The 26,866-nt window shown below is 37.7% G+C and overlaps 1 protein-coding gene across 4 annotated transcripts in view; it reads right to left on the reverse strand.

Moving 5' to 3' along the window:
• The window catches only part of DNA2 (DNA replication helicase/nuclease 2), a 52,435-nt gene that overhangs the window by 18,068 nt on the left and 7,501 nt on the right, over nt 1–26,866 (reverse strand). For 3 of the 4 annotated variants that reach the window (XM_053207171.1, XM_053207172.1, XM_053207173.1), the window contains 8 exons: nt 20,432–20,563; nt 13,665–13,884; nt 8,000–8,117; nt 7,285–7,450; nt 4,802–4,996; nt 3,288–3,518; nt 945–1,061; nt 756–865 (listed from right to left, as the gene is read on the reverse strand). In XM_053207171.1, coding sequence (XP_053063146.1) covers nt 756–865; nt 945–1,061; nt 3,288–3,518; nt 4,802–4,996; nt 7,285–7,450; nt 8,000–8,117; nt 13,665–13,884; nt 20,432–20,563 — 1,289 coding nt within the window. Of the gene's footprint in view, nt 1–755; nt 866–944; nt 1,062–3,287; nt 3,519–4,801; nt 4,997–7,284; nt 7,451–7,999; nt 8,118–13,664; nt 13,885–20,431; nt 20,564–25,526; nt 25,615–26,866 lie in introns of all 4 variants that reach the window. The other variant, XM_053207174.1, reaches the window with a different exon arrangement.

The following is a 26,866-nucleotide window of genomic DNA, read 5'->3' on the forward strand; positions in this document are numbered from 1 at the left end:
TAGCCTTGGGGTGACTGGGTGGCTCAGTCCATTAAGCCCCGTCTACAGCTTAGGTCATGATCTCACAGTTTATGAGTTCAAGCCCCACATCGGGCTCTGTGCTGACAGTGCAGCCTGGAGCCTGCTTCAGATTCTGTGTCTCCCTCTCTCTGCCTCTGCCCTGCTCACTCACACACTCTCTCTCTCTCTCTCTCTCTCAAAAAAGAAAGCAGTCTCTATTCAAGTCTGTTCTTCAATACATCTGTTTGTCTCTTTCTTTCTTTTCTTTCTTTCTTTCTTTCTTTTTCTTTCTTTTCTTTTCTTTTCTCTTTTCTTTTCTCTTTCTTTCTTCCCTCCCTCCTTCCTTCCTTCCTTCCCTCCTTTTTTAAATGTTTATGCATTTTTGAGAGAGAGATATAAAGCACAAAGAGAGGAAGGGCAGAGAGAAAGGGAGACACAGAATCTGAAGCAGGCTCCAGGCTCTAAGCTGTCAGCACAGAGCCCTATGAGGGGCTTTAACTCAGGAACTGTGAGATCATGACCTGAGCTGAAGGTAGATGCTTAACCGACTGAGCCACCTAGGCACCCCCAATAGGTCTTTTCAAAATAAGAAAACGTGACAGTGATGTTAAAGTGTATATGTAAACTGTTTCCTAAGAGAATATGTCCAAAAATTATAACTGCAAGTTAAATAAATAACACGACAGACTATGACATACATTACATTATAAATACAACCAAGAACAATGGTAGAAGACATGCTCATTATCACATACCTTTCAGAATGCAGGCAACTGTATCCTTTGCATCATGTGGAAGAACAGAACTGAGGTAGGATATAAACTGAGGTTCACGAAAGTCAATGATCAAATCTCGAAGTTTCTGACTGACAAGGAAAAAAAATGCTTTTAGCAATATTCCTTAGGAAAGTGGGGTAAATTTCAGATTTATTCATTGTTACAAACCTGACACGAGTATTTTCCATCAATTTAGAAAGATTTCCTAATGGGGTATCTATATCACAATTCTTTTCTTCCTGGTCCAATCTGAACAAAGTTGATTCTGGGAGTACTGACAAGTTCCTACAACAGCAAAACACATGTACATAAATGTTTTTCATTTAACACGGTCAGTCTATGTAAGAAATACACTGCTGTTTGCTAAGAGTAAATGGGCCAGAATAGCTATTAAAAATGGCTACTAGGCCCTAAAATTCATACTTGCCAATCAAAGACAATAGAAGAAGGGTGGACTGGCAGGAAAAGAGAGAAAAGTGGGGTACAAGACACTAAGGTCAAAGCAGTTAATCAGGAACCTACATCTGCTGACAATTCACTAGGCCTTGGTTTACAGTCTAGCCTGGGCTCACCAACCCCAGAAGGATCCTGAACACATGGCCCCTCTCTCTTCTAGCCTGGAGCACAGGTCTCTTTCCTGATGCCTTCTCCCACTCTTCCTCCAGTTCCTCAAACCCTAGGGTTGCTTCCATGGTCCTGTATACTGCTCTTCCTTGGAATTTCCCTTTGGTTCCAAGCCCTTATGTGGCTCTGACCTCATATTCCTCTTCCAACTGGTTGCTCACCCAAGCTTCAGGTTTGGATATCCAGCAGGCAGCAGTATCTTTCTACGTGGCCAAACCAAGGCTATGAAACTGAATATATTCAAAACTGAACAAATCTTCATCCCTGCTGAACCTGATCCTCATTCTGTGGTTCTGATCCCAGTCAATAGCACTTGCTTCTATACCACTGCTTTATTCTTCCCTCTCCCTTAACCTCACCCTCTTCCCAACCTGCATATTCAACCAGCATACATTGTAAAAGGAGAAAATGAAATGGTGAAAGCTCAGAATAAGCTTCATAGCTGACAAAGGGGGTCTAGCCTGCCTGCCATTCATGTGGTTGTGAGAACTAGATCAGATTATGTCCACATAAGCATTATAAAACAGAACATGCTAGATAAATGTTTGGCAGTTTGGTAGCTCCTCAAAATATTAAACTCAACATAGTGCATATACCACTGGTAGGTACCTACAAAGGAAAATAAAAAATATATTGCTACCAGTGGTAGCAATACCACTGGTAGGTACCTACAAAGGAAAATAAAAAATATATTCACATATGGGGCGCCTGGGTGGCTCAGTCAGTTGAGCATCCGACTAGTTCAGATCATGATCTCACGGTTCGTGAGTTCAGGCCCTTCATCGGGCTCTGTGCTGACAGCTCAGAGTCTGGAGCCTACTTCAGATTCTGTGTCTCCCTCTTTCTCTCTGCCCCTCAAAAATAAAGAAAACTAATAAAAAAATATTTAAAATATATATATATATTCCCATAAAAATTTGTATGTGTATATTTATAACAACACTAGCTATAACACCCAAAATGTGAAAACAAGTCAAATGTCAATCAGCTGATAAATGGCGGAGCAAAATGTGGCCTATCCACATAACAGAATATTATTCAGACATACAGAAATAAGGTACTGGTAAATGCCAAAACTTAGATGAACCTCATAAACATTATACCAAGTAAAAGAAACAACAACAACACATATTTTGATTCTATTTATATGAAATATCCAGACTAGATGCATCCATAGAGACAGAAAACAGAATAGTTGTTGCCAGGGACTGAGGGGAGATAGACTGCTTAATGGGAATGTTTCCTTTCAGGGTGATGAAAATACTAGATAGAAGTGACAGTTACACAATATACTGTGAATGTATTAAAGGTCACTGAACTGTATGTTTTTAAATGGCTAGTGGTTAATTTTGTGTTATGTGAATTTTACATTTTTTTTAAGAAAAGGGAATGAAGTGGGGCACCTGGCTGGGTCAGTCGGCGGAGCATGCAACTCTTGACCTAGAGGTGGAGAGTTCAAGCCCTAGGTTGGGCATAGGGATCAGTTAAAAAAAAAAAAAAAAGGAAGGAGTGGGGGAATGAAGTATTGACATGTGCTACTCCATGAAGATGAATCTCAATAACAGTATGCTACGTGAAAAATGCCAGTCACAAAAGACCACATATTGCATAATCCCATTTATAGGAAATGTTCAGAACAGGCACATTTAGAGAGACAGAAAAGAAACTGGTGACTCCCTAGTGTAAGGGGTGTGAATACCAAAGGGTACAAGGGTTCTTTCTGGAGTAATGAAAATATGCTAAAACTGACTTTGGTGATGGCTGCACAACTCTAAGGATATACTAAAAACCATGGAATTGTATACTTTAAACGAATGACTAGTATAGTATGTAATTTACATATCAATAAAGCTGTTACCCACCCCCTCCAACGGAACTTTTCATTACCTGTCTAATAAACAGGTTACTGATGTCATGTTAATCTCCTTCACATATCCCCTAGACAAAGCAAACAGTGTTCTCTCTTCTCCACTTAAAATAACTCTATCACCTGCCATTAGATTTGTGATAGGCATGGCACCATTTTTACGTTGAAAATTATGTAAATATTGCCCATCACAAACTGTCTTTACACGTTCTGTTCTAATCAGGTTTCCAATGCAGTTGCCACTCTCTTCCCTATGAAACAGAGAGAAAGAGAAAAAGCTTCCATTTACATCATATATATAAATACTGTATTTGCATTTTTCCACAATTTACTTGTTCCTCTGATCCCTGGAAGTTATAATGGTAACAATGAGTCCATCATTTTTACATTTTCTACAATCTACACTGAAGTGTTAGAAATGCTAAGGAAACATTCTGTTAGTTTTAAAATAATCTCTCACCAAACCATCCCTAGACAACTGCGAGGAAGGACATCCCTTGTTGCACCCACAGGCTGGTTTCTCTGAACAACATGTATCAGCACTTCGGACTCTGAACAATACCTCAACTTCATATGCTGATACATGTAACATTAAAGAAAACAAATGGTAATAAAGTTTCCTGAACCTGATGTGAAGAAAATAGTGCCTATTTCTTTAGTATTTATAAAAGGATTTGTAATTATTCTTATTAAAATAATGGCAAGCAAACTGATAATTCCACTGTTTCTAAGAGACAAGTATTAAGCATTTACAATCTCTCAGGCACTACTATTAAATGCTATACAACTTCAGAAGCTTGTTGGCATGTACACTTGACACATTCACTATACTTATGGAGTCTCTCAAAAGCTACTTACACTTTATCCACTGTAATGACTCCTTGTGTTAAAATTTACTATTAAGAAAATGATTCAATTATTTCTAAAGTCACATTAAAATCAATATTCATTCTCAAAAGTTATAAACAAGTAGATCAAAAGCAACTAAATACTAAAGAAAAATACTATGTAAGGATAACAAAATTACTTATTTATAAGCAACTTGTAAAAAAAAATAGATATCACAAAATGACTGACCAACTTTAGAAAATTTGAATCCATATTTATAAGCAACTTGTAAAAAAACAGATCTCACAAAATGAAAGATGGACCAACTTTAGAAAATTTGAATCTGTATCAGAACTTACTAAATATATAAACTTTATAAAATACTAAGTGAAACTTCATTAACTTGTACTCTACTAGGATGCTAAAATTCACCTTATGATATATTAAACTTTATGCTCTTTTCAATGATAAACAAGGACTTACCAATAATTTTTAAAATAAGATTTCTCAAGTCATATTTAACCTACTAAAAGTAACAATTGTGCTCTACTTAGAAATAATTCCTTCATAGCCATCTAGAGTTGGCATGAATATATGAAACTGCACATCTCTGAAATGTTATTACATATCCTGACATTTTTCCAAATGTCATCCCATTAGCTAATATAAGTTACTGACGTTTTACTGTATTAAATGGACCACTCACATTTCTGAAGCAGGCATTAACCATATATGTTGGTGATTCTTTTTATTATCCTTTGATTGTGACTCCAGGGTTAACATTAGACACCAAAGGCTGAAATACTCCAAGTGTGAAAGCTTCAGATGTTGGGTTTCTTCTTTTATTTTGGGCAGCATGCCAATCGGGACTGAACTGTCATCCATCTGTTGTTCAACTGCTCTAAAGATATAGCTCCAAGTCAGAGATGTATATAAAATATTAGACTGGCTAGCTATAAAAATGAGGCTATTTCTAAAATAAGCACATGTATATGATGATCACCATAGCTTATAACCAAAGCTCCTAATTTTCGTTAAAAGTCATTTCAACATGTTATAAGCAAAATGGCTTTTTATAAAACAAAATGCGTAAGAAACCCAGTACTGCATTATTTTGCTTTTAAGGACTATCACCCTAACTTAAGTTTGGGATACTCTAGTTTTCATTCCTATGTGTAGCAAATCTTGGCTTTTTATACAATTGCATTTCTCAAAATCACAATATTGTACATCCAGCTCTGTATCATAAGAATGTCAACATAAAAACATGAAGAATTGTATGGAATATAAATTCTACTTAATACTAATTTTGGGATTATTATATAGAAATAAATGTTATAGAGGCATACAAAACATAAAGAATAAAATAAGATTTCTTCTGCCTTTAAGAGATCATTTATTTGATAAAATACTTTTAAAAGTCCTTTATGGGGACCTGGGTGGCTCAGCTGGTTAAGTGTCTGACTTCAGCTCAGGTCATGATCTCAAGGTTCGTGGGCAGCCTGGAGCCTACCTCTGATCTGTGTTTCCCTCTCTCTGCCCCTCCCCCGCTCGCACTCTGTCTCTCCCTCTGAAAAATAATAATAATAAACATTAAAAAAAGTAAATAAATAAAAGTGCTTTATGTGGGAGCGCTTGGGTGGCTCGGTTGTGTCCAACTTCGGCTTAGGTCATGATCTCATGGTTCGTGGGTTCAAGCCCTGCAAACAGTTCTGTGCTGACAGCTCAGAGCCAAGAGCCTGCTTTGGATTCTGTGTCTCCCTCTCTCTGGCCCTCCCCTGGTCACGCTCTGTGTCTCTCTCAAAAATAAATAAACATTAAAAAAAAAAAGTCCTTTATGTGAATAGACTGAATTAGAACTTTGGACTTAAACAAAAGAACTTTGGTTTTGCTTTGATATTGTTTCCTACTCTGTATTTACATCTAACTACTTTTTTGTGTCCTTCAAGATTTCCACTGGCCTACGAAGGTCCATAAGACACCTAATAAACTCCCCATACATAGAAAAATACACATATAGGCACCTGGCTAGCTTAGTCAGTAAAGCATGCAACTCTTTATCTCAAGACTGGAAGTTAGAGCCCCATGCTGGGTATAGAGATCACCCAAAAAAAAAAAAAAAAATCTTAAAAAAAGAAAAGAAAAATAGACATCTATAAACAAAACAAGTCTGTTGAATCATACCAAAAGAAACAATTTCCCTGTTTTTAACTAGACAAGGCATGAAATTAAAATAGCAACTAAGAACTGGAAGATTTCTTAAATATCATTTAAGAAAAGTTACTTAGAATTCCTATACTAATTCCCTTTTTCTCTTTTTAAGATTTTTTATTTTGGGGTACCTGGGTGGCTCAGTCGGTTGAGCGTCTGACTTCGGCTCAGGTCATGATCTCACGGTTCGTGAGTTTGAGCCCTGCGTTGGGCTCTGTGCTGACAGCTCAGAACCTGGAGCCTGCTTCAAATGCTGTGTCTCCCTCTCTCTCTCCCCCTCCACTGCTTGCACTCTCTCTCTCTCAAAAATGAATAAACATTAAAATGTTTTTTAATTTTTTAAATTTAAATTATTATTTTTTTTAATGTTTACTTGAGAAAGAGAGAGAGAGAAAGAGAGAGGACATCAGTAGGGGAGGGGCAGAGAGAGAGGGAGAAAGAGAATCCCAAGGAGGCTCCACTGTCAGTGCAAAGCCCGATGTAGGGCTCAACTCCACAAACAATGAGATCATGACCTGAGATGAAATCAAGAGTCAGACGCCCAACCAACTGAGCCGCCCAGGTGCTCCAAAGATTTTTTATTTTTAAGTAATCTCTACACTCTACATGGGGTTCAAACTTACAACTCCGAGATCAATTCGCATGCTCCACCAGTTGAGCCAGCCAGACGTCCCTTAACCAGATTCCATTAAGTCCTAAAATTATTTCATTTCCCCAGAAACTATTTGCAGCAAAAATAAGTAACCACTTTTGGAAAAAGCTTAGAATGCATTCTATTATTCCCCAAGGAAAAAGGCTGCTTACAAAATATGAATTGTGCTTTTATTCCCCCTACTCTCTTCATTTTAGGAATACTACCCACAAAGAAAAATAACTAAAATGAAATCATCAATGCCAGACCATACAACAAAGTTAAATCCTTTTAAGTTGAGTAAATACTTAACTGGAACGAATACTTTTGGAAGGCAATGTTTTTACCTGCTATAAAGAGCACAGTTGCCAACATGTGAACAGTATTTACAAGTTTGCTCTTCCTCAATTATTTGTGGCAAAGGAGCAAGGTTTGTCTTCTCCTTTCCAACAGAAGATTTGCTAATACGGTTAGACAAAGAGAATGCCATCTGGTTTCTTAGCCTTAATAATTCTATGGGGGAAAAAGGGGGGTAGTTTAAGAATTAAGTAAAGCTTATTACATATCCTTCTCACATAAAGCTTTCAGATTTAAAAACATAAAATAAACAACATTCGTATTTCCCATTACACTAGAATAACCACTGTTAACAAATTGGCATATATTTCCTTCAACTTTTGCTCACTTGATAAGTTCTTTTAAACAACCATATATCTCATAAACAGTAAATATTGTGAAGTTGGTATTTATAATTAAATTTTAAGGATGAATACAGCTATCTAGAATGTCTCAAATATAAGACAGGAAGCTTAAAATAAATTTTTGAATAATAAAACTTTAAAAGGTTAATGTTTTCATCTATATAGTATATTGTTCAAAGTCTTTTAAAAATATACACAATCAATCAATGAATCAATCAATCCACAACTACACATTACAACCTGTATTAGGCCTAGCAAATATAGTGGATACTGCCAGGTATATACACAGATTGCCAAAGGTTAAAGGAAAAAAACAAACAAACAAAACCCAGGGAAGTAAATTGAGAGAGAACAGCTCAACCTCTTTTATCAAGATGTTTGGCGGGCACAGGGTACATGTGGCCAGTCTTGAGGTAAAGGAGCAGGCCGGCCTCTGGATCAGCTCTCCTCTCTTGACTTAGCAGTGTGTACAGAACAAGCTGTGAAAAAACATTGTACATTTTGTCAAATAAAACTTGAGCTCTCATATTTCCATGCATGTTTAGCAATCAACACATATTGTAATTTTAAAATCAAAAGGTCAATGAAGTTATTTCCATTTTGAAAACAATACAAGGCAAATTAGTAGAGGTAACAGGATAATTCAATGACAAATATTTAATTTCCACAACATGACCACTGTTTATACTTCTCAGTTTTACACCAAAAAGAGATACATAGAATTTTTCTTAGTAAATATTTAGATTTCCAATAAATTAAAGAGGGAAATTAACCAAACTATATTTCACATTCTGAAGTTAACAGACTTTAGACACTATTTTCCCTGTTTAAAATAAGTGAACTAAATAAAATAAATAAAATAAGTGAACTAAACACAAAAATGCGTATTACTTATGTCATAGTTACTGGGACAACTAAGTGAGACTAACTCTACAGCGTTCACTGCTTTTTGCAGAGCATGAGTCATTATTAACTGCGTTAAATTTATGTGGTGCTCTCCTGGGAAACCATCTAAGACAAGTTAGAAACAGCTGGTTTACAGTTCGTGAAAACACCTTAGCAGTAATGGCAAGTCATTCAGTCACAGACACCCTACTAACAAGTTAGCTTGTTTTCCAAGAGATTTCCAAGATGAAAATGTTGAATGATTTGTCTTTAAATCATTCTAAAATACCAACACCAGTCATTGTAATTAACATGCCTACATACGTCAAATTATAATTACATTCTTGTTTTCTAAGCTATATTTAAAATATAATGGGGCACCTGGCTGGCTCAGTCAGTAGAGCATAAGACTCTTGATCTCGGGCTTGAGTTGGAGCCCCCCATTGCATGTAAAGATTACTTAAAAATAAAATATATATTTTAAATTTTATTTATTTTGAGAGAGAGAGCATGCACACAAAAGCTGGGGAGGGCAGAGAGACAGAGACAGAGAGAGAGAGAGAGAGAGAGAGAGAGAGAGAGAGAGAGAGAGAATCCCAAGCAGGCTCCTGGCTGTCAACACAGAACCTGATGTGGCCCTTGATCCCAAATCAAGATGCCCTTACATAATATCCTGATGAAGGGCTGTTGCTTCAATATTTGAGCCTATGAAGCATGTTTTGGGAGGCAGTTTTACAAACATACTACTCGTGTTCGTGTTCCCTGATACAGCATAGGTACCAAATAAAACTTTTGAAAAACTTTTTTAAATTAAAATGAATCCATAAGTGACAGGGTAGAGCCTTGGGGCTGTAGACCAAGGGAGTCATCTGAAGTTGTTTCCTTCTATGATATTTTTCCCTCCAAAGGAACTGAGGCAGAAGGAAGGAATATAAAGAACTCTGATGCTGGAACTTATTAGAAGGGAAAAGTATCTGAAATGACATTTTCTTATATTGTAACAAAAGGAAATTGGGTTGAAATTTTACAGTATTATTATAATTCAACTGTATCACAAGTTAAACAGGTTTTGTTTTTTTTTTTATATAAGCTGGTTTAGATATCATAGCTCCATATAATATTTTTCCTTTAAAAAATGTGTTTTGGGTGCCTGGGTGGCTCAGTCAGTTAGGCATCTGACTTTGGCTCAGGTCATGATCTCATGGTTTGTGAGTTTGAGCCCTGCATCAGGCTCTGTGCTGACAGCTCAGAGCCTGGAGCCTGCTTTGGATTCTATGTCTTCTCTCTCTTCTGCCCACCCCCCCACCCTGCCCCCATTCATGTTCTGTCCCCATCTCTCTCTCAAAAATAAATAAACATTACAAACATTTTTTTTAAAAATGTGTTTTAGGGGTGCCTGGCTGGCTCAGTCAGCAGAGCATGTGACTCTTCATGTCAAGGTTGGGAATTCAAACCCCATGCTGAGAGCTTACTTTAAGAAAATAACAAAATTGGGGCTCCTGGGTGGCTAAGTTGGTTCAGCATCTGACTGGCTCAGGCCATGATCTCATGATTCATGGGTTTGAGTCTCACATCAGACTCTGCACTGTCAGCACAAAGCCTGTGTGGGATTCTCTCTCTCTCCTTCTTTCTCTGCCCCTTCCCTGCTCTTTCTCTCTCTCAAATAAATAAACTTTAAAAAAAAAAAAAAGACAAAAAATAACAAAATTTAGGGGGGCCTGGGGAGCTCAGTTGTTTGAGCATCTGACTCTTGATTTCTGCTCAGGTCATGATCTCATGGTCCATGAGATCGACCCCACGTGGGGCTCCATGCTGAGTGTGAAGCCTTCTTGGGATTCTCTTTCCCTCTCTCTCTGCCCCTTCCCCACGTGTTCTCTCCTGCTCTCAATAAATAAACAAACAGAAAAAAAAAAAAAGAAAAAAGACATGAGTTTTGGTAACATTATCCATTTATAAAGACCTTCCTTAAATTAAGTTAGTCTATAACGTGAGCTTTTTCTGCATTACCAAAGTGAAACAGTCAGATCTTCTAAGAGGGGATATATATAGGTCTTTCCTCATCCCCAATACCTATATAACTCAATGGTTTACTATAATTTCTTCAACGTCTTTTTTACTTTTTGTTGTTGTTGTTAATTTTAGAGAGAGAGAGAGGGAGAGAGAGAGAGAACACACACGCATGACTAGGGGAAAGTGGCAGAGGGAGAGAGAATCATAAGCAGGCTCCATCTTCTGCCCAGAGCCCAACCTGGGGCTCAATCCCACGACCCTGGGGTCATGACCTGAGCGGAAATTAAGAGTCAGATTCTCAACCCACTGAGCCACCCAGGCGCCCCTCCTTCATTCTTGAATAGTGAATATGCAATATAAATTCCAATATTTAAAAAAAAAAAAATTTTTTTTTAACATTTATTTATTTTTGAGACAGAGAGAGACAGAGCATGAATGGGGGAGGGTCAGAGAGAGGGAGACACAGAATCTGAAACAGGCTCCAGGCTCCAAGCTGTCAGCACAGAGCCCGACGCGGGGCTCGAACTCACAGACCGTGAGATCATGACCTGAGCCGAAGTCAGCCGCTTAACCGACTGAGCCACCCAGGCACCCCAATACTATTTTATTCTTAAAATTCTTCTTGTAGCTTCTCTTCTTGCAAAGATAAAAGTTTCAACTGACTAAAATTAATTTCAATTAATATTCTTTGTATACAATAATATTCTTGAAGGTAAAGTCAGAATGGCAACCTTAGAATGTCTTTGAATCTTGACAACTTTAGATGCTAAAATGCTTTTATATTTCTCTTCCTTTTAGCAATCAAAAGTGATTTCAATCAAACTTGTCATTAAAAAAAAAGTAAAATTTTCGGTCACATGTACATAGAACACTTTTTTTCAAATCTTTGACTTCAAAAACAGCTTTTCTTATATCTTGGCATGATTTTCCTTCCTCAAGAGAGCTTTAATCTTTAATTAATTTAATCTTTAATTCATTATTTTAGCCATTCCTGTATTGCCAAAGTGAAAAGTTCAAGTCTTCTAATAGCAGAAATCTATTTTTTCCTCTACCTCCAATATCTGTAAAACCCAATAAGGGGTGAAACACCAATTCCCAAATGGAAAAGCTTGCATGGGAACATTTGGTGATGGGTATACAATTAAGAATGGTGAGACAGATTTAATGAGAAAAAGTCCCTTTAATCGCTGATTAAGTATTTTGAATCTGAACAGTACTTTATATAAAATCTGTTGAAACTAAAAAAAAAAAAAAAATCTGCTGAAATATCATGTAAAATTCCAAGGGCAAAAGGAAATTTAAGTTATATTACAAATGCTATGTTGTTATATTATTTATTCCCATAATATATATTATACCATAAAAATACAATAATAGTACTATCTTTTAGTTTTACCTTTGTTGGTATAAAACTGTCTAGAACATAAATAAACTTAAAAAAATATTTGGGGCATCTGGGCTCAGTCGGTTAAGCATCCAACTCTTGATTTTGGCTCGGGGCATCATCTTGCAGTTAGTGGATTCAAGCCCCACATTGGGCTCTGCACTGATAGTATGGAGCCTGCCTGGGATTCTCTCTCCCCTTGTCTCTCTGCTCCTCCTCCACATGTGCGCGCTCTCTCTCTCAAAATAAATAAATAAGCTTAAAAAAAAAAAAAACAACTGTTTAGAATATGCCACAGACCGCCAATGTGGAGATGGGCAGAGGGAATGAAAATAATGAGAAAATTGGGAGGGGCGGATGGGCTAAATAGGTAAGGGGCATTAAGGAATCTACTGAAATCACTGTTGTACTATATGACAACTAACTTGAATGTAAATTTAAAAAAATAAATTAAATAAAAAATAAAAAAATTTTCAAAAAGAAAATAATTAGAAAACAAAATAAAATTTCATGTTAATTGCTTTAAGTCATTATAAATAATATAAATTCCAGATCGTTTTGGAAGACAATAAAAGACTGTTGGGTTTATACATACCAAATACAAATCCATATTACTTTAAGATTTCTCAGAAACTTTAATATGCTAACATGCATCATTACATCTTCAAATATACTTGGTTTCTGCAACTTTTATCACCAAAGAATTATTTTTTTAGGAGTATCTGTTTCATAGTTTGGCAGCATAAACTTGGCAACACTGGCCTACAAATTCAGCTATCATATTTCTTTGCTGGGGAAAACTTTCTGCTATAGCTATGTATACATTTATAAACAAATTGAGTACTCTGGGTACGTCCCAAATTGAAAAGGACTGAGGGGCTCCTAGCTGGCTCAGTTAGAAGAACATATGACTCTTGATTTAGGAGTCATGAGTTTGAGCCCCATGTTGGGTGTAGAGATTATTTAAAAAAAAAAAAAAAAAAAAAAAAAAGTACTATATGAAACTTAAATAACAATTATACAAATTGAACCAAAATATGTAAGCAGACCTACATTTTTTTCAGACCTATTTTTTTTTTATTGTTTTAATGTTTTCTTTATTTTTGAGAGCGAGAAAGAGAGGGAGACAGAGTATGAGCGGGGAAGAGGCAGGGAGAGAGGGAGACACAGAATCCGAAGCAGGCTCGAGGCTCTGAACTGTCAACACAGGGCCCGCATGGGACTAGCACCCACAAACCATGAGATCATGACTTAAGCTCAAGTCAGACGCTTAACCGACTGAGCCACCCAGGCGCCCCAAATATATATATTTTTTAAATGTGTATTTATTTTGGGGCGCCTGGGTGGCGCAGTCGGTTAAGCATCCGACTTCAGCCAGGTCACGATCTCGCGGTCCGGGAGTTCGAGCCCCGCGTCAGGCTCTGGGCTGATGGCTCGGAGCCTGGAGCCTGTTTCAGATTCTGTGTCTCCCTCTCCCTCTCTCTCTGCCCCTCCCCCGTTCATGCTCTGTCTCTGTCTGTCCCAAAAATAAAATTAACGTTAAAAAAAAAATTAAAAAAAAAAATAAATGTGTATTTATTTTGAGAGAGAGTGCAAGTGGAGAAGGGGTAGAGAGAGAGAATCTCAAGCACGACACACGACTTGATCTACAAACCATGAGATGACTTGAGCCAAAATCAAGAATCAGACACTTAACCAACTGACCCACCCAGAAACTCCCAATTTTCTTATTAAGACTTATACCCACCTGACTACGATGTTCAATAGAATTTAATTCTTTGCCAGTTTTAAGTTCCAAAGGCATTATCTTATATTTCGTTTTATATCCTCGATGTATTTTCACACCAACTGTGACATCTATTTTGCCTTTCAATCCAAACCTAGGGGACCAAATGCTTTCTTCAATATCCAATGAATTTATGACTTCAATATTACATGTTGAATTATTGTTACTACCATCACTTGGCCTAAAAACCAAAACACAAAAATACTTAATTAGAACACTCAGCTCGTTTCTCATATGCTGGCATTAACTTCATTTTACAACAGAGAATGTGGGGATGGGAAACCATCCACATACCTTTATAGCAGTGATTCTCAAAGTGTGGCTCCTAGACTGGCAGCATCAGCATCACCTGGGAACTTGTTATAAAAGCAAATTCTCAGGCTCCACTCCAGACCTACTCAATCAGAAACTCTCTAGGTGAAGCCAAGCAATTTGTTTCACAAACTCTGCAAGTGATCCCGATGCATGCTCAAGTTTGACAACTGCTATCCTATAGCCTCTAACTAATGTAATTTAAATTTTCTTAATGTTTATCATCTATCCTTTTCAGTTCATTTCTACTAAAATCTTCCTAACTTGGGCCTTTAAATTCCCCAGTCCTAGATTACTACAGAAGTCTATTTAGACTATGGAAGCCACAATACCAATCTGAATATTCTGGTATACAATTATTACACTGATTAATATAAAATGGCTTGAATATGGTTGCACCCAGGGTAGCAAAGGTGTGTTCTTCATTAACACCATATTAAACTGTGTATGAGCTACCTTTCCCCATCACCTATGCAGTGTGTGTCTTGATTATCCAACACTTCACCGCTATACTCCCCACAACTATCTTCAAAAGGACCTCATGTGCTCCTACATTTCCTCATTGTTTTCTTTACTTAATCATTAAATGAATCCATCTCTGTCACTATCAATATTTAAAACTAAGTACTCAGCATTGTTGTTTGTATTACAAGAGGTTCTGAGTTTAATATCTTAACTGTTAAAAAAGCCAAGAGCACAGGAAGGAGGAAAAAAAAATCTATAAACATCAAAGGAATTAGGGGATGAAAATAACTTTCCAAGCCTCTTATACTTTTCTTAGATCTAAGATTTATTTTCAGAGCAGTAAGTTATTCTTCAGGAGAAAAGTCAGATAAGCACTAACTTTTATTAATCCTATTTCAGACTCAAAGCCAAATAAGATATTAAATCTAATGGAAATCTTACATGAAAAGGAAAATTTTTCTAGTAATAAAATGTAGTTTAAGGGCACCTGGGTGACTCAATCAGTTAAGCAGTCTTAATTTCGGCTTGGGTCATGATCTCACGGTTTGTGGGTTTGGGCCCCACATGTGGCTCTGCAATGATGGTGCAGAGCCTGCTTGGCATTCTCTCTCTCCCTCTCTCTCTGCCCCTTCCTGGTTCACAGGCTCACTCTCTCTCAAAAAAAAAATTTTTTTTAAGTATTTTATGACATATAAAAATTGAGATTTATTATAACCATCAGAATACATGATTTAGTTGACTCTGGTTTACTAATTTTATGTTATTTATTTATATCAGCAGCTATTTCTTAACAAATGAGAATATTTTTTAAGAGAAAAATTGCCACCTTCAGTCACTTTTTTTTTTTTTTATTTTTTTTAACATTTATTTTTGAGACAGAGAGAGACAGAGCATGAACAGGGGAGGAGCAGAGACAGAGGGAGACACAGAATCCGAAACAGGCTCCAGATTCTGAGCTGTCAGCACAGAGCCCGACGCGGGGCTCGAACTCACGGAACGTGAGACCATGACCTGAGCCGAAGTCGGATGCTTAACCGACCGAGCCACCCAGGCGCCCCCTTCAGTCACTTTTTTAGCTGTTTCAGGATGCTTCAAATATAATCTCCAGGTATGTATGAAATTCAAGAAAGCTACAACTTATCTGAAATTTCTTAAATATTATTGTTTTCTCTATCCAAATGTTATCTAATCGTGTTATATATTCAAATATGCGGTGAAATAACACAAACTTTATTATTCACAAAATGTTACATATATACTTAATAGAAGATAGGTAATGAAACTGTTAATGTTGCTAATAAAATTCATTCCCCTAGAAAAAAGAGTAATGTGATTTTACACCTAGATCTGTGGAATAAATGACAGTATTTGAATTCAACTACTATGATTTTAATCAACATAATGCTATAAAACTCCTTCAAGAAGGACCTGATGGAGAATAGAGTATCATGAAAATGAAGAAAATATACATTTACCACCAATTGATGAGAAAGTTGTCTCTTTAAAAGGCTTTTAAAGGTCTCATTCTTGGGATGCCTGGGTGACTTAGTTGGTTAAGCATCTGACTTTGGCACAGGTCATGATCTCATGGCTTGTGAGTTTGAGCCCTACATCAGGTTCTGTGCTGATAGCTCAGAGCCTGGAGCCTGATTCAGATTCTGTGTCTCTTTCTCTCTCTGCTCCTCCCCCGCTCACACAGTCTCTCTCTCTCTCTCTCTCTTTCTCAAAATAAACATTAAAAAATTAAAAAATAAATAAATAAAGGACTCATTCTCTGTGCTATATACTAAATTTTTTGTTGTCGTTGGTTTTGTTTTGTTTTTTTAAAGACTGGCTATAAACTGCTGGGAAAAGGGCACAAGCTAAACTACAGAGGAGCGCCTTCTTCACAGACATATAAGATTCCATTAGAAATAACTGAGACAAAGAAAAATCTTATACCAAAACACAGAGATGAGAACACTGAGCTGGGAATCTTGGTTCCTACTATAGACTCAACTCCATCACTGTTTTTCATATAAAACCTAAACAAGTCACACTACATTTCAAGTCAAAGACAACTCTGAATCCCACCCTTTCCCCAGCTTCCAGCCTACCAAATCCCTTGTTGATCCATCCTAATCCCTCAGCCTCCTTTGATGGAGTCTACTCATCTCCCCCTCTGTCCTTACATAGCACACCCTTACCTCCCAGAGTTCTGTGCCTCTTCTGTTGCCCTGCATATTTTCTTTGAGCAATGCCCTCCACTCCTTATGTTTTCAACTACCAGCAACAGAGTTTTGGAGAGAGTTAGTCTCCCTGTAACACTAGTACCTAGCATAATCCTGAGCACAGACACAGCATATGGAATACATGTTTGCTGAATAGGTTAAGTCCATGAGTCTATGAGAAAATGCAGCTTATGACTGCAAAAACAATAAGTTTTAACCAAAAGAAAAAACATGAAGACAAAATGCTAAAACAATTAAAGAGTAAAAGAAAAGCTAATATCTGAAACAACCATGAAAATGGATATTCACTACAATTTTAACTTTCAAGCAAATTTAAAGAACTCCAAAATAAGAAAGGAAAAGAAAGGTGTGTAGTGAGGGAGGGTAAATAAGGATAAAGAAACAATTAGGAACAAGAGAAATCAAAAATTCAGCTTGTAATTATTACAGAAAATCAATAGAGACCAGAATGACAGAAATACTACAAAACAATGCAAGGAATCAAGAAAAGAATGACTACTTAATAAACACTTAGTTGTTTATCACAATGAAGACTAAAGTACCAAGATCCATGCCCCATCCTAGACACAGAAAATCTGCTCCAAAGAAATAACAAAGAATGAAGCATTTATAAATTTATAAAAAACACTACAAGGAGAGGCTGGGGGTTGGGTGGGGGACACCTGGGTGTTGGACTTTGGCTCAGGTCATGATCTCACGGTTCACAAGTTTGAGTCTCACATCAGTCTCGCTGCTGTCAGCACAGAGCCCACTTTGGATCCTCTGTCCCCTTCTCTCTGTTGCTGCCCAGCTTGCATGCACTTTCTCAAAAATAAATAAACATTGAAAAAAAACAAAACACTACAAGGGGGCACCTAGGTGGCTCAGTCAGTTAAGCATCCTACTCTTGATTTCAGCTCAGGTCATCATCCCAGGGTCGTGGGATTGAGCCCTGGAGTCTGCTTAAGATTTTCTCATTTCTTCTGCCCCCCTCCCTGCTCAAGTGTTCTCTCTCTCTAAAAAAAATTAAATTAAATTTAGTTTATTTTTAAAGTTTAATTTATAAATAAATATGTATTTCAAAATCAAAAAAATAATAAATAAAATAATATAAAAATCTAAATCCTGGCAAACTGATTGTGGTAATGGTGTACAACTCTACAAATATACTGAGAGTCACTGAACTGTAAATAATAATAATAAAATAAATAAAAATAATTAAAATCCTGCTGGCAGATATAGGATTTCTTAAATTATCATTTTTTTAAAGCTTATTTATTTATTTTTGAGAGACAAAGAAAGAGGGTGAGCAAGGGAGGGGGCAGAGAAAGGGAGGGAGAGAATCCCAAGCAGGCTCCATGCTATCAGCACAGAGCCCAATGCAGGGGGAAGAGCAGAGAGACAGAGAGGAAGAGAAAATCCCAAGAAACTTCTGCGCTGCCTGACTTGGGGCTGGATCTCACAACTGTGAGATGAAAACCTGAGCCAAAATCAAGTGTCTGACACTTAACCGACTGAGCCACCCAGGCACCCCAGACACAGGACATTAAACATTACTAGCAACCTTCTAAAATGATTACAAAATTCTCAGAGAATTCTAGCAATATGTAAAAGGTTGTAAAATTTCTAAATATCTTTGATGAAATAGTCCACTTCTGAGATTTCAATGCCAGGAAATAAGTGTTCTCATAGTCAACCCTTCCACTAGTGTACCCTCATTCCTTCTCCATACTCAAGACATAACTGAACTCTCCCATCTCTCAGGATGAATTCTGCCTTCTCTGTGGAACTCTCCCTGTCAGCATATGAACATGTCATACTTCCCATCTTCAAAACAACAGCAAATCTCTCTTAACCCCACATGAGTCTCTGCCTACCATTCCATTTCTGTGTGTTCTTTCATAGAACAACCTCTCAGTATGGTGGTCTAACTCCCTGTCTCCAAATCCTCCTCTACCAGTCTCTCTTGATGCCCTTCTAAACACACCTGCTCCCCTAGAATCACTGCTGACTATTCTTTCCCTCTTACTCCACATCCAATCCAAAATCTATCAGTTCCACCTCTCAAGTCTGACCAAAATCCAACTGATTCTCATCACTTCCACAACTCTCACTGTGGTCTAAGCCACTGGCTTCTCTTACTTGGATTCTTGAAAGAGCCTCCAAATTGGTCTACCTCTGCCCTTATCCTACATCATAGTCCCAAAAAAGCAGCCAGAATGAGCCTTTTAAAAGTAAATCTGAGCAATGCATAAACTAGTACAGGGGTTAAGTCACACAGCTAAATTGTGGCAAAACTGGGATTCACATCTGGTCTCAGTATCTCCTTTTTTCTTTATTAAAAAAAAAATTTTTTTTAATGTTTATTTTTGAGAGATAGAGTGCAAGAGGGGGAGGGGCAGAGAGAGAAGGAGACACAGAATCTGAAGCAGGATCCAGGCTTAGAGCTGTCAGCAGTGCCTGATGCAGGGCTTGAATCCATAGAAATGCAAGATCATGACGTGAATCTAAGTCAGACACTTAACCAACTAAGCCAACCCAGTCACTGCTGTCCTTTGAACCAGGGAACCTCAGACAACAAATTGATCAAAGGAACTGACGGTTCCCAAGATTTCTGTTGCACAAGTCTTAAACAAGTTATTCAGATCACAAAATGTCCTGAGATAAAATACTAAGAATATTGAAAACAAATATTAAGAATATTAAGAAAAAGTTAAGAATATTTACATGAATGGAAGCCGTGCCTATTCAAAAAAAAAAGAAAAAGAAAATGTTGCTCATTTAAAAAAAAAAAAAAGTTAAATCAAAACCCTCTGTGCAAACTCTCCAGTGGCTTCTTATCTAATCAGAACAGCAGCCAAAGTCCTGACATGGCTTCTTCCAAGGCCCCAGGAAAGCTACTTCTGCTCCTTCCTGTCTCACTCTGCTCCGGCCACCCTGGCAAGTGTGCATCACCCAGGGCTTTTACCTGGAACGTTCTTCCTGGAGACAGCTGCACGGTTACCTCCTTGATTTCCTTCAGGCTTCACCTCAACACCAGCTTATTACAGAGGCCTTTCACAACCATTCAGTGGAAACATGTCCCACCACCACCACTAGCAACTCCACTTTCCTTCTCACATTATTCCACACTGCATTTATCACAATCCAGCCCCCTGTTATTTACTTGTTCAGTAGTCTAGAAGCACCTTGAAGTCAGCTGCTTTTTTTTTCATACGATAATCCCAGCGCATAGAACATCATTACTTGGCACATATTAAGCATTCAATAAATATTTCTTGAATGAGTAAATAATGAAAGAGAAAAAAAAAGTATTACCTATTATCAATGCTACTTTAAGGGAGAAAACAATAAAATCCCAATGCCAAACAGCATTAAATGGTTAAATGCAGGATTTAAACATAAAGCACAAATCCACAGGACAATCAACAGATGACATAGTCCATATATGATAGTAATAGAAATATATATGAAATTAGGACCCCCACAATATTTACAAATTGGTTATTTAAAAAACATACTGACATACAAAAATCAGAAGAGTTTATTATAGTGAAAATAGAATTTTTATTCACTAGATTATTTTTGGTTTTGGAAAGACACTCAGAACTGTAATTTACAAAATAAGCAAACAAAAGCTAGTTGTAATAACTTGACCTTTTAAAAAGCTTTAATTCAACATACAGAATAAAATCCTAATCTGAACATATGAACACCATATAAACAAAATGAGTTTCTTACAGAGAGAGCTGCATCTGAGGGAAGTCAGTTGAAATATATTTATGCATGAAATCTCCGGCCCATTTAGAAAATGAAGGAAGATACTCCTCTACTTCTTGTTTTATCTCATCTTGATTCAAATTTAAGCGATACCTGCCAAAATAAGAGATTAAACATGAAAGCATGAATATGAAAAAAGTAAGTAAGGACAAAAATATCCAAATAAGCAACTTAAGTTACTCAGCAACTAATTAACGGATATATAACGCGGTGTATACATGGGGCACTTGGCTGGCTCAATCACAGAATATATAACTCTTGATCTCAGGGTCATAAGTTCAAGCCCCACATTGGGGATAGAGTTTACTTAAAAAATAAATAAATAAAATCTTCTGTGGGGGTGCCTGGATAGCTCAGTCAGTTAAGTGCCTGACTTCAGCTCAGGTCATGATCTCATGGTTGGTGGGTTCAAGCCCCATTTGGGGCTCGCTGCTGTTAGCACAGAGCCCGCTTCGGATCCTCTGTCCTCCCTGCTCTGCCCCTTCCCTGCTCATGCACTCTCTCTCAATAATAAACAGACATTTTTAAAAAAATCTTTTTTTTAATGTGGTACATATGTACAATGGAATATTATTCAACCTTAAAAATAAAGAGAGCAGAACCCTCTGAGCCCTCCAAAAGAACTGGTTCAGCAGGGAAGACAAAATTAGCAACCCTAGCTCTGCCAAGATTGTGTCTCCTGGGCATAGCAGCAACCTCAAGCTGAAAGAGAAGCTGAAATTCCTCAAGCCAGAGAGCAACTGCTAATACCAAAATACCCCAAATGATCATACATTCAGAATACCAAAGGTTATCCTTACAAAAGGCTGCTTCAAATCTGGCAACTTCCAGTTGATAAAAGACGACGTAGGCGAGAATGAGGGAAAACAAGGATTCATGTAAACTAGTACAATGCCTGTAGAGAACAATTTGGCAATAATTATCAAAAATGTTATTTATTTTTGGGGCGCCTGGGTGGCTCAGTCGGTTAAGCATCCAATTTCAGTTCAGGTCATGACCTCACAGCTCATGAGTTCAAGCCCCATATTGGGCTCTGTGCTGACAGTTCAGAGCCTGGAGCCTGCTTCAGATTCTGTGTCTCCGTCTCTCTCTACCACTACCCTGCTCATGCTCTCTTTCCTTCAAAAATAAATATTTCAATAAATATTTTTTTAATGTTTATTCATTTAAATAATCTCTACACTCAACATGGGGCTCAAACTCACAACCCCAAGATCAAGAGTCACATGCTATTCCAACTGAGTCAGCCAGCCTCAGTATTCAAAATACTAGATGTACCCAGACTAGATCCTGTCCTGGAGGGGAAAAGATGGTATGAAGGAAGGACATTATTGGACAAAAATGTGGACAGATCAGACAAAAGTATTTTACCAATATTAAATTTCCTGACGTTGAAACCATATTGTGATTACATAAAAGAAAAGCCTAATCTTAGGAAACACACACTATACATTATGATTTTTTACTTCAGGGGCATAAGCCCTGAGCCCATCTGGCTCATCATTAGTGACAACGAGCCATGAGCAAAGTCCTTGGCTAGCAGCAAGCTGCCTCATCAAGCACTTAGGCCCCTCACCCAGCCATCAAACATCACCACGTGCCTGGCCCCAACCACAGAGAGTATGGGGAGTAAAGGCCTGAAGGCAAGGTGAGCAAGATCAGTTCTTCCCATTGCAGTAAGCATCCTGAGCCCACAGGGCACCCCAGAATGTCCAGGGCCCTGCTCAATCTGTTCTATGGCTAGCATCTTCATGGTATACAGCCCATTGTGTATACCAGATGTATACTACACAACCTTAGGAGAAAAAAATCTATACACACGCACACACACATTTAGCAGATGAATCTGAGTAAACAGTACATGAGTGTTGACTGCACTAATCTTGCAACTTTTCTTTAAATTTGAAATTATTTCCAAATAAAAAGATTTTTTAAATGTTTTAAGTGTACATATTCTGTGGCCCAACAATTCCACTTCTAAGTATTTAACCCAATATACGCCTCACAGGTGTGAAATAAAAGATGTATAAAGGTATTTCTTAGGGGCGCCTTACTTAGTACAGCATACAACTCTTGATCTCAGGGTCATGAGTTCAAGCTCTGCATTGGGTATGGAGCCTACTTTTAAAAAAAATCTTGGGGCACCTTGGTTGAGCATCTGACTTTGGCTCAGAACCCACAGTTCATGGGTTCAAGTGCCATATCAGGTTTTGCGTTGACAGTACAGAGCCTGCTTCGGATTCTGTCTCCCTCTCTCTCTGCCCCTCACCTGTTCAAGCTCTCTCTCTCTCAGAAATAAACATTAAAGAAAATGTTTTTAAATCTTTAAAAAAAAAAGTTATCTCTTATAGGATTGCTAATAAATGCAAAGATTGAAATACCAAGGAGATACTTAAATAAATTACAGTACATCCATACAATGAAACATTATGTCATTATTAATTAAAAATGAGACAGCTTGATGAGTACTGATATGGAATGATCAGCAAGATTTAATCTTTTTTTTTTTTTTTAATTAACGTTTATTTATTTTTGAGACAGAGAGAGACTGAGCATGAACGAGGGAGGGGCAGAGAGAGAGGGAGACACAGAATCGGAAGCAGGTTCTAGGCTCTGAGCCATCAGCCCAGAGCCCAACGCGGGGCTCGAACTCACGGACCACGAGATCGTGACCTGAGCCGAAGTCGGACGCTTAACCGACTGAGCCACCCAGGCGCCCCAAGATTTAATCTTTAACGTGAACTTAAATCTTTAAGTGAACAATAATATACATGGTATTCTACAACTTACCTAATGAAAAATACATAGGTGTGTGTGTATGTGTGTGTGTGTGTGGGTGTGGATGTGTGTATACACACACACACACATACACACACACATACATTGTCACACATAAATGTTTGAAATCTCTGTGAAAGGATATATAAGAAACTGATAGCAATGGTTGTCTTTAGGGAAAGGAACTAGGTCACAAGTAGGATACAGGGAGAAAGGACTTACTTTTTTACCATACACCTCCTTGTACTATTATAATATGGTAAACACAAATTTGTAATCTGTTTAAAAATAATACCATTATTTGGGGCGCCTGGGTGGCGCAGTCGGTTAAGCGTCTGACTTCAGCCAGGTCACGATCTCGCGGTCCGGGAGTTCGAGCCCCGCGTCAGGCTCTGGGCTGATGGCTCAGAGCCTGGAGCCTGTTTCCGATTCTGTGTCTCCCTCTCTCTCTGCCCCTCCCCCATTCATGCTCTGTCTCTCTCTGTCGCAAAAATAAATAAACGTTGAAAAAAAAAAATAATACCATTATTTAAAAAATACCTGCACAATTGGGTATTCATTTCCTTTTTTTATTATTATTTAATTTTTTTAATCTTTATTTTTGAAAGAAAGAGAGAGAATACAAGTGAGGAAGGAGCAGAGAGAGAGGGAAACACAGAATCCAAAGCAGGCTCCAGTCTCAAGCTGTCAGCACAAAGCCCAATGTGGGGCTCACTCATGAACCATGAGATCATGACCTGAGCCAAAGTCAGATGCTTAACAGACTGAGCCACCCAGGCACCCTGGGTAATCTTTTCCTAAATAACTTTCTCTAACCATCATGGAGCCATTCTTTACTGTCATAATCTCCTTAGGCAGATTCTTCCAAGTGTTTTATTTCTTACAGAGCAGGACTCTATTTAAAATCTCCAAACCAGTTCATACTCATTATTTAATGTCTTCTGCATTTAAATTCTCCCTTTTTACCAAAAACCATAAAATACCTAGGAATAAACCTAACCAAAGAGATGAAAAACTATTCACTGAAAACTACAGAAAGCTTATGAAAGAAATTGAAGAAAACACAAAAAAATGGAAAAACAGTCCATGCTCGTGGATTAGAAGAACAAATACTGTTCAAATGTCAATACTACCCAAACCAATCTACATATTCAATGCAATCCCTTTCAAAATAACACTGGCATTCTTCACAGAGATAGAACAAACTATCCTGTATGGAACCAGAAAAGACCCTGAGTAAGCCAAAACAACCCTGAAAAAGAAAACCAAAGCCAGAGGCATCACAATTCTGCACTTCAAGCTGTATTACAAAGCTATAGTCATCAAGACAGTATGGTACTGGCACATGAAAAGACACATAGATCAAGGGAACAGAATAGAGAACCCAGAAATAGACCCACAAACATATGGCTAACTAATCTTTGACAAAGCAGGACAGAATATCCAATGGAAAAAAGACAGTCTCGGTGCAACTGGGTGGCTCAGTTGGTTAAGCTTCCGACTTCAGCTCAGGTCATGATCTCACAGTTTGTGAGTTCAAGCCCTATGTCGGACTCTGCTGACAGCTCAGAGCCTGGAGCCTGCTTTGGATTCTGTGTCTCATTCTCTGTCTGCCCCTCCCCAACTTGTGCTCTGTATCTCTATATCTCTCAAAAATAAATGTAAAAAAAAAAAATTTTTTTTTTTAAAGTCTCTTCAGCAAATGTTGTTGGGAAAACTGGACAGCGACATGCAGAAGAATGAACCTGGACCACTTTCTTATACCATACACAAAAATAAACTCAAAATGGATGAAAGACCTAAACATAAAACAGGAAGCCATCAAACTCCTATAGGAGAAAACAGGCAACAACCTCTTTGACCTCAGCTGCAGCAACTTCTTACTTGACATGTCTCTAGAGGTAAGGGCAACAAAACAAAAATGAACTACTGGGACCTCATCAACATAAAAACCTTCTGGGGGTCCCTGGGTGGCTCAGTCGATTAAGCTTCCAACTTTGGCTTAGGTCATGATCTCACGGTTTGTGGGTTTAAGACCCGCTTCGGGCTCTGTACTGACAGCTCAGAGCCTAGAGCCTGCTTCAGATATTCTCTCTCTCAAAAATAAACTTAAAAAGAAGTTTACTAAGAAACTTTAAAGAAAATTAAACATCAAAAGCTTCTGCACAGCAAAGGAAACAATCAGCAAAACTAAAAGGCAACTGATGGAATGGGAGAACATATTTGCAAATAACATATCAGATAAAGTGTTAGGACCCAAGATCTATAAAGAACTTACCAACTCAATACCCAAAATACAAATAATCCAGTGAAGAAATGGGCAAAAGACATGAATAGACACGTTCCCAAAGAGGACATCCGGATGGCTAACAGACACATGAAAAGATGCTCAACATCACTCATCACCAGGGACATACAAAAAAAAAAAAAGGCACTATGGTTTCCTGCTTGCTCACTTCCTTAGACACTTTAATCTGAAGTAGCACCTGCCATGTCGTGAGAACACATTAGACAGCGCTACAGAGAGGCTCACATGGCAACAAAATGAGGCCTCATGACTACAACAGCCAGCTACGAATTCAGGCCTCATGACAACAGCCATGTGAATGCATCATCATGGAAGCAGATCCTCCCTTCAAATGACCAGCTCCACAAGGGAGACCCCACGGGAGACCCTGAGCCGGTACCTTCCAGCTAAACCACCTTTGAATTCCTAACCTAACATAGTTTGCTAACAGAAACTATGAGGTAATAGATTAGACACGAGTCATTTAAAGCTACTAAGTTTTGATGTGATTTATTTCAGGGGAATAATCAATACAACATGCAACAGGTAAGGCATCACTGTATGTTGACTAGGATATGACCAAAAAAAAGTTAAAACTCTGAAATGCAAAAAACAAGTGTTGGCAAAGATGTGGAAAAACAAAAAACAAACAAACAAAAAAAAAACAAAAAAACCCCTCTGTTGTACTGTTGGTGGGAATACAAACTGGTACAGCCACTGTGGAAAACAGTATGAAGGTTCCTTTAAAAATTAAAAATAGAACTACTCTTTGATCCAGTAATCACACTACTGGGTATTTACCCCAAGAATACAAAAACACTAATTTGAAAGGATTTATGCACTGCCTATGTTTATAGCAGCATTATTTACAATAGCCAAATTATAGAAGCAGTCCAAGTGTCCATCGATAGATGAATGGATAAAGAAGATGTGATACACACACATACACACATGCGCACACATCCATGTATAATGGAATATTACTCAGCTATAAAAAAGAATGAAATCTTGCCATTTGCAACAACAACATGGATGGTTCTAGAGAGTATAATACTAAGTAAAATAAGTCTGTTAGAGAAAGACAAACACCATATGATTTCATGCATATGTGGAATTTAAGAAACAAACCAAATGAACAAAAAACAAAGAAAAGAGACAAACCAAAAAAGACTCTTAACTATAGACAACAGAGGGTTACCAATGGAGGTGAGTGGTGGAATGGTGAAATAGGTGAAAGGGATTAAGTGGTACACTTATGATGAGCACAGAGTAATATACAGAATTGCTGAATCACTATACTGTACACCTGAAACTAATATAACACTGTATGT

The sequence above is a fragment of the Acinonyx jubatus genome, chromosome D2, assembly GCF_027475565.1.
Source record: "Acinonyx jubatus isolate Ajub_Pintada_27869175 chromosome D2, VMU_Ajub_asm_v1.0, whole genome shotgun sequence".
Classification (NCBI taxonomy): Eukaryota; Metazoa; Chordata; class Mammalia; order Carnivora; family Felidae; genus Acinonyx; species Acinonyx jubatus.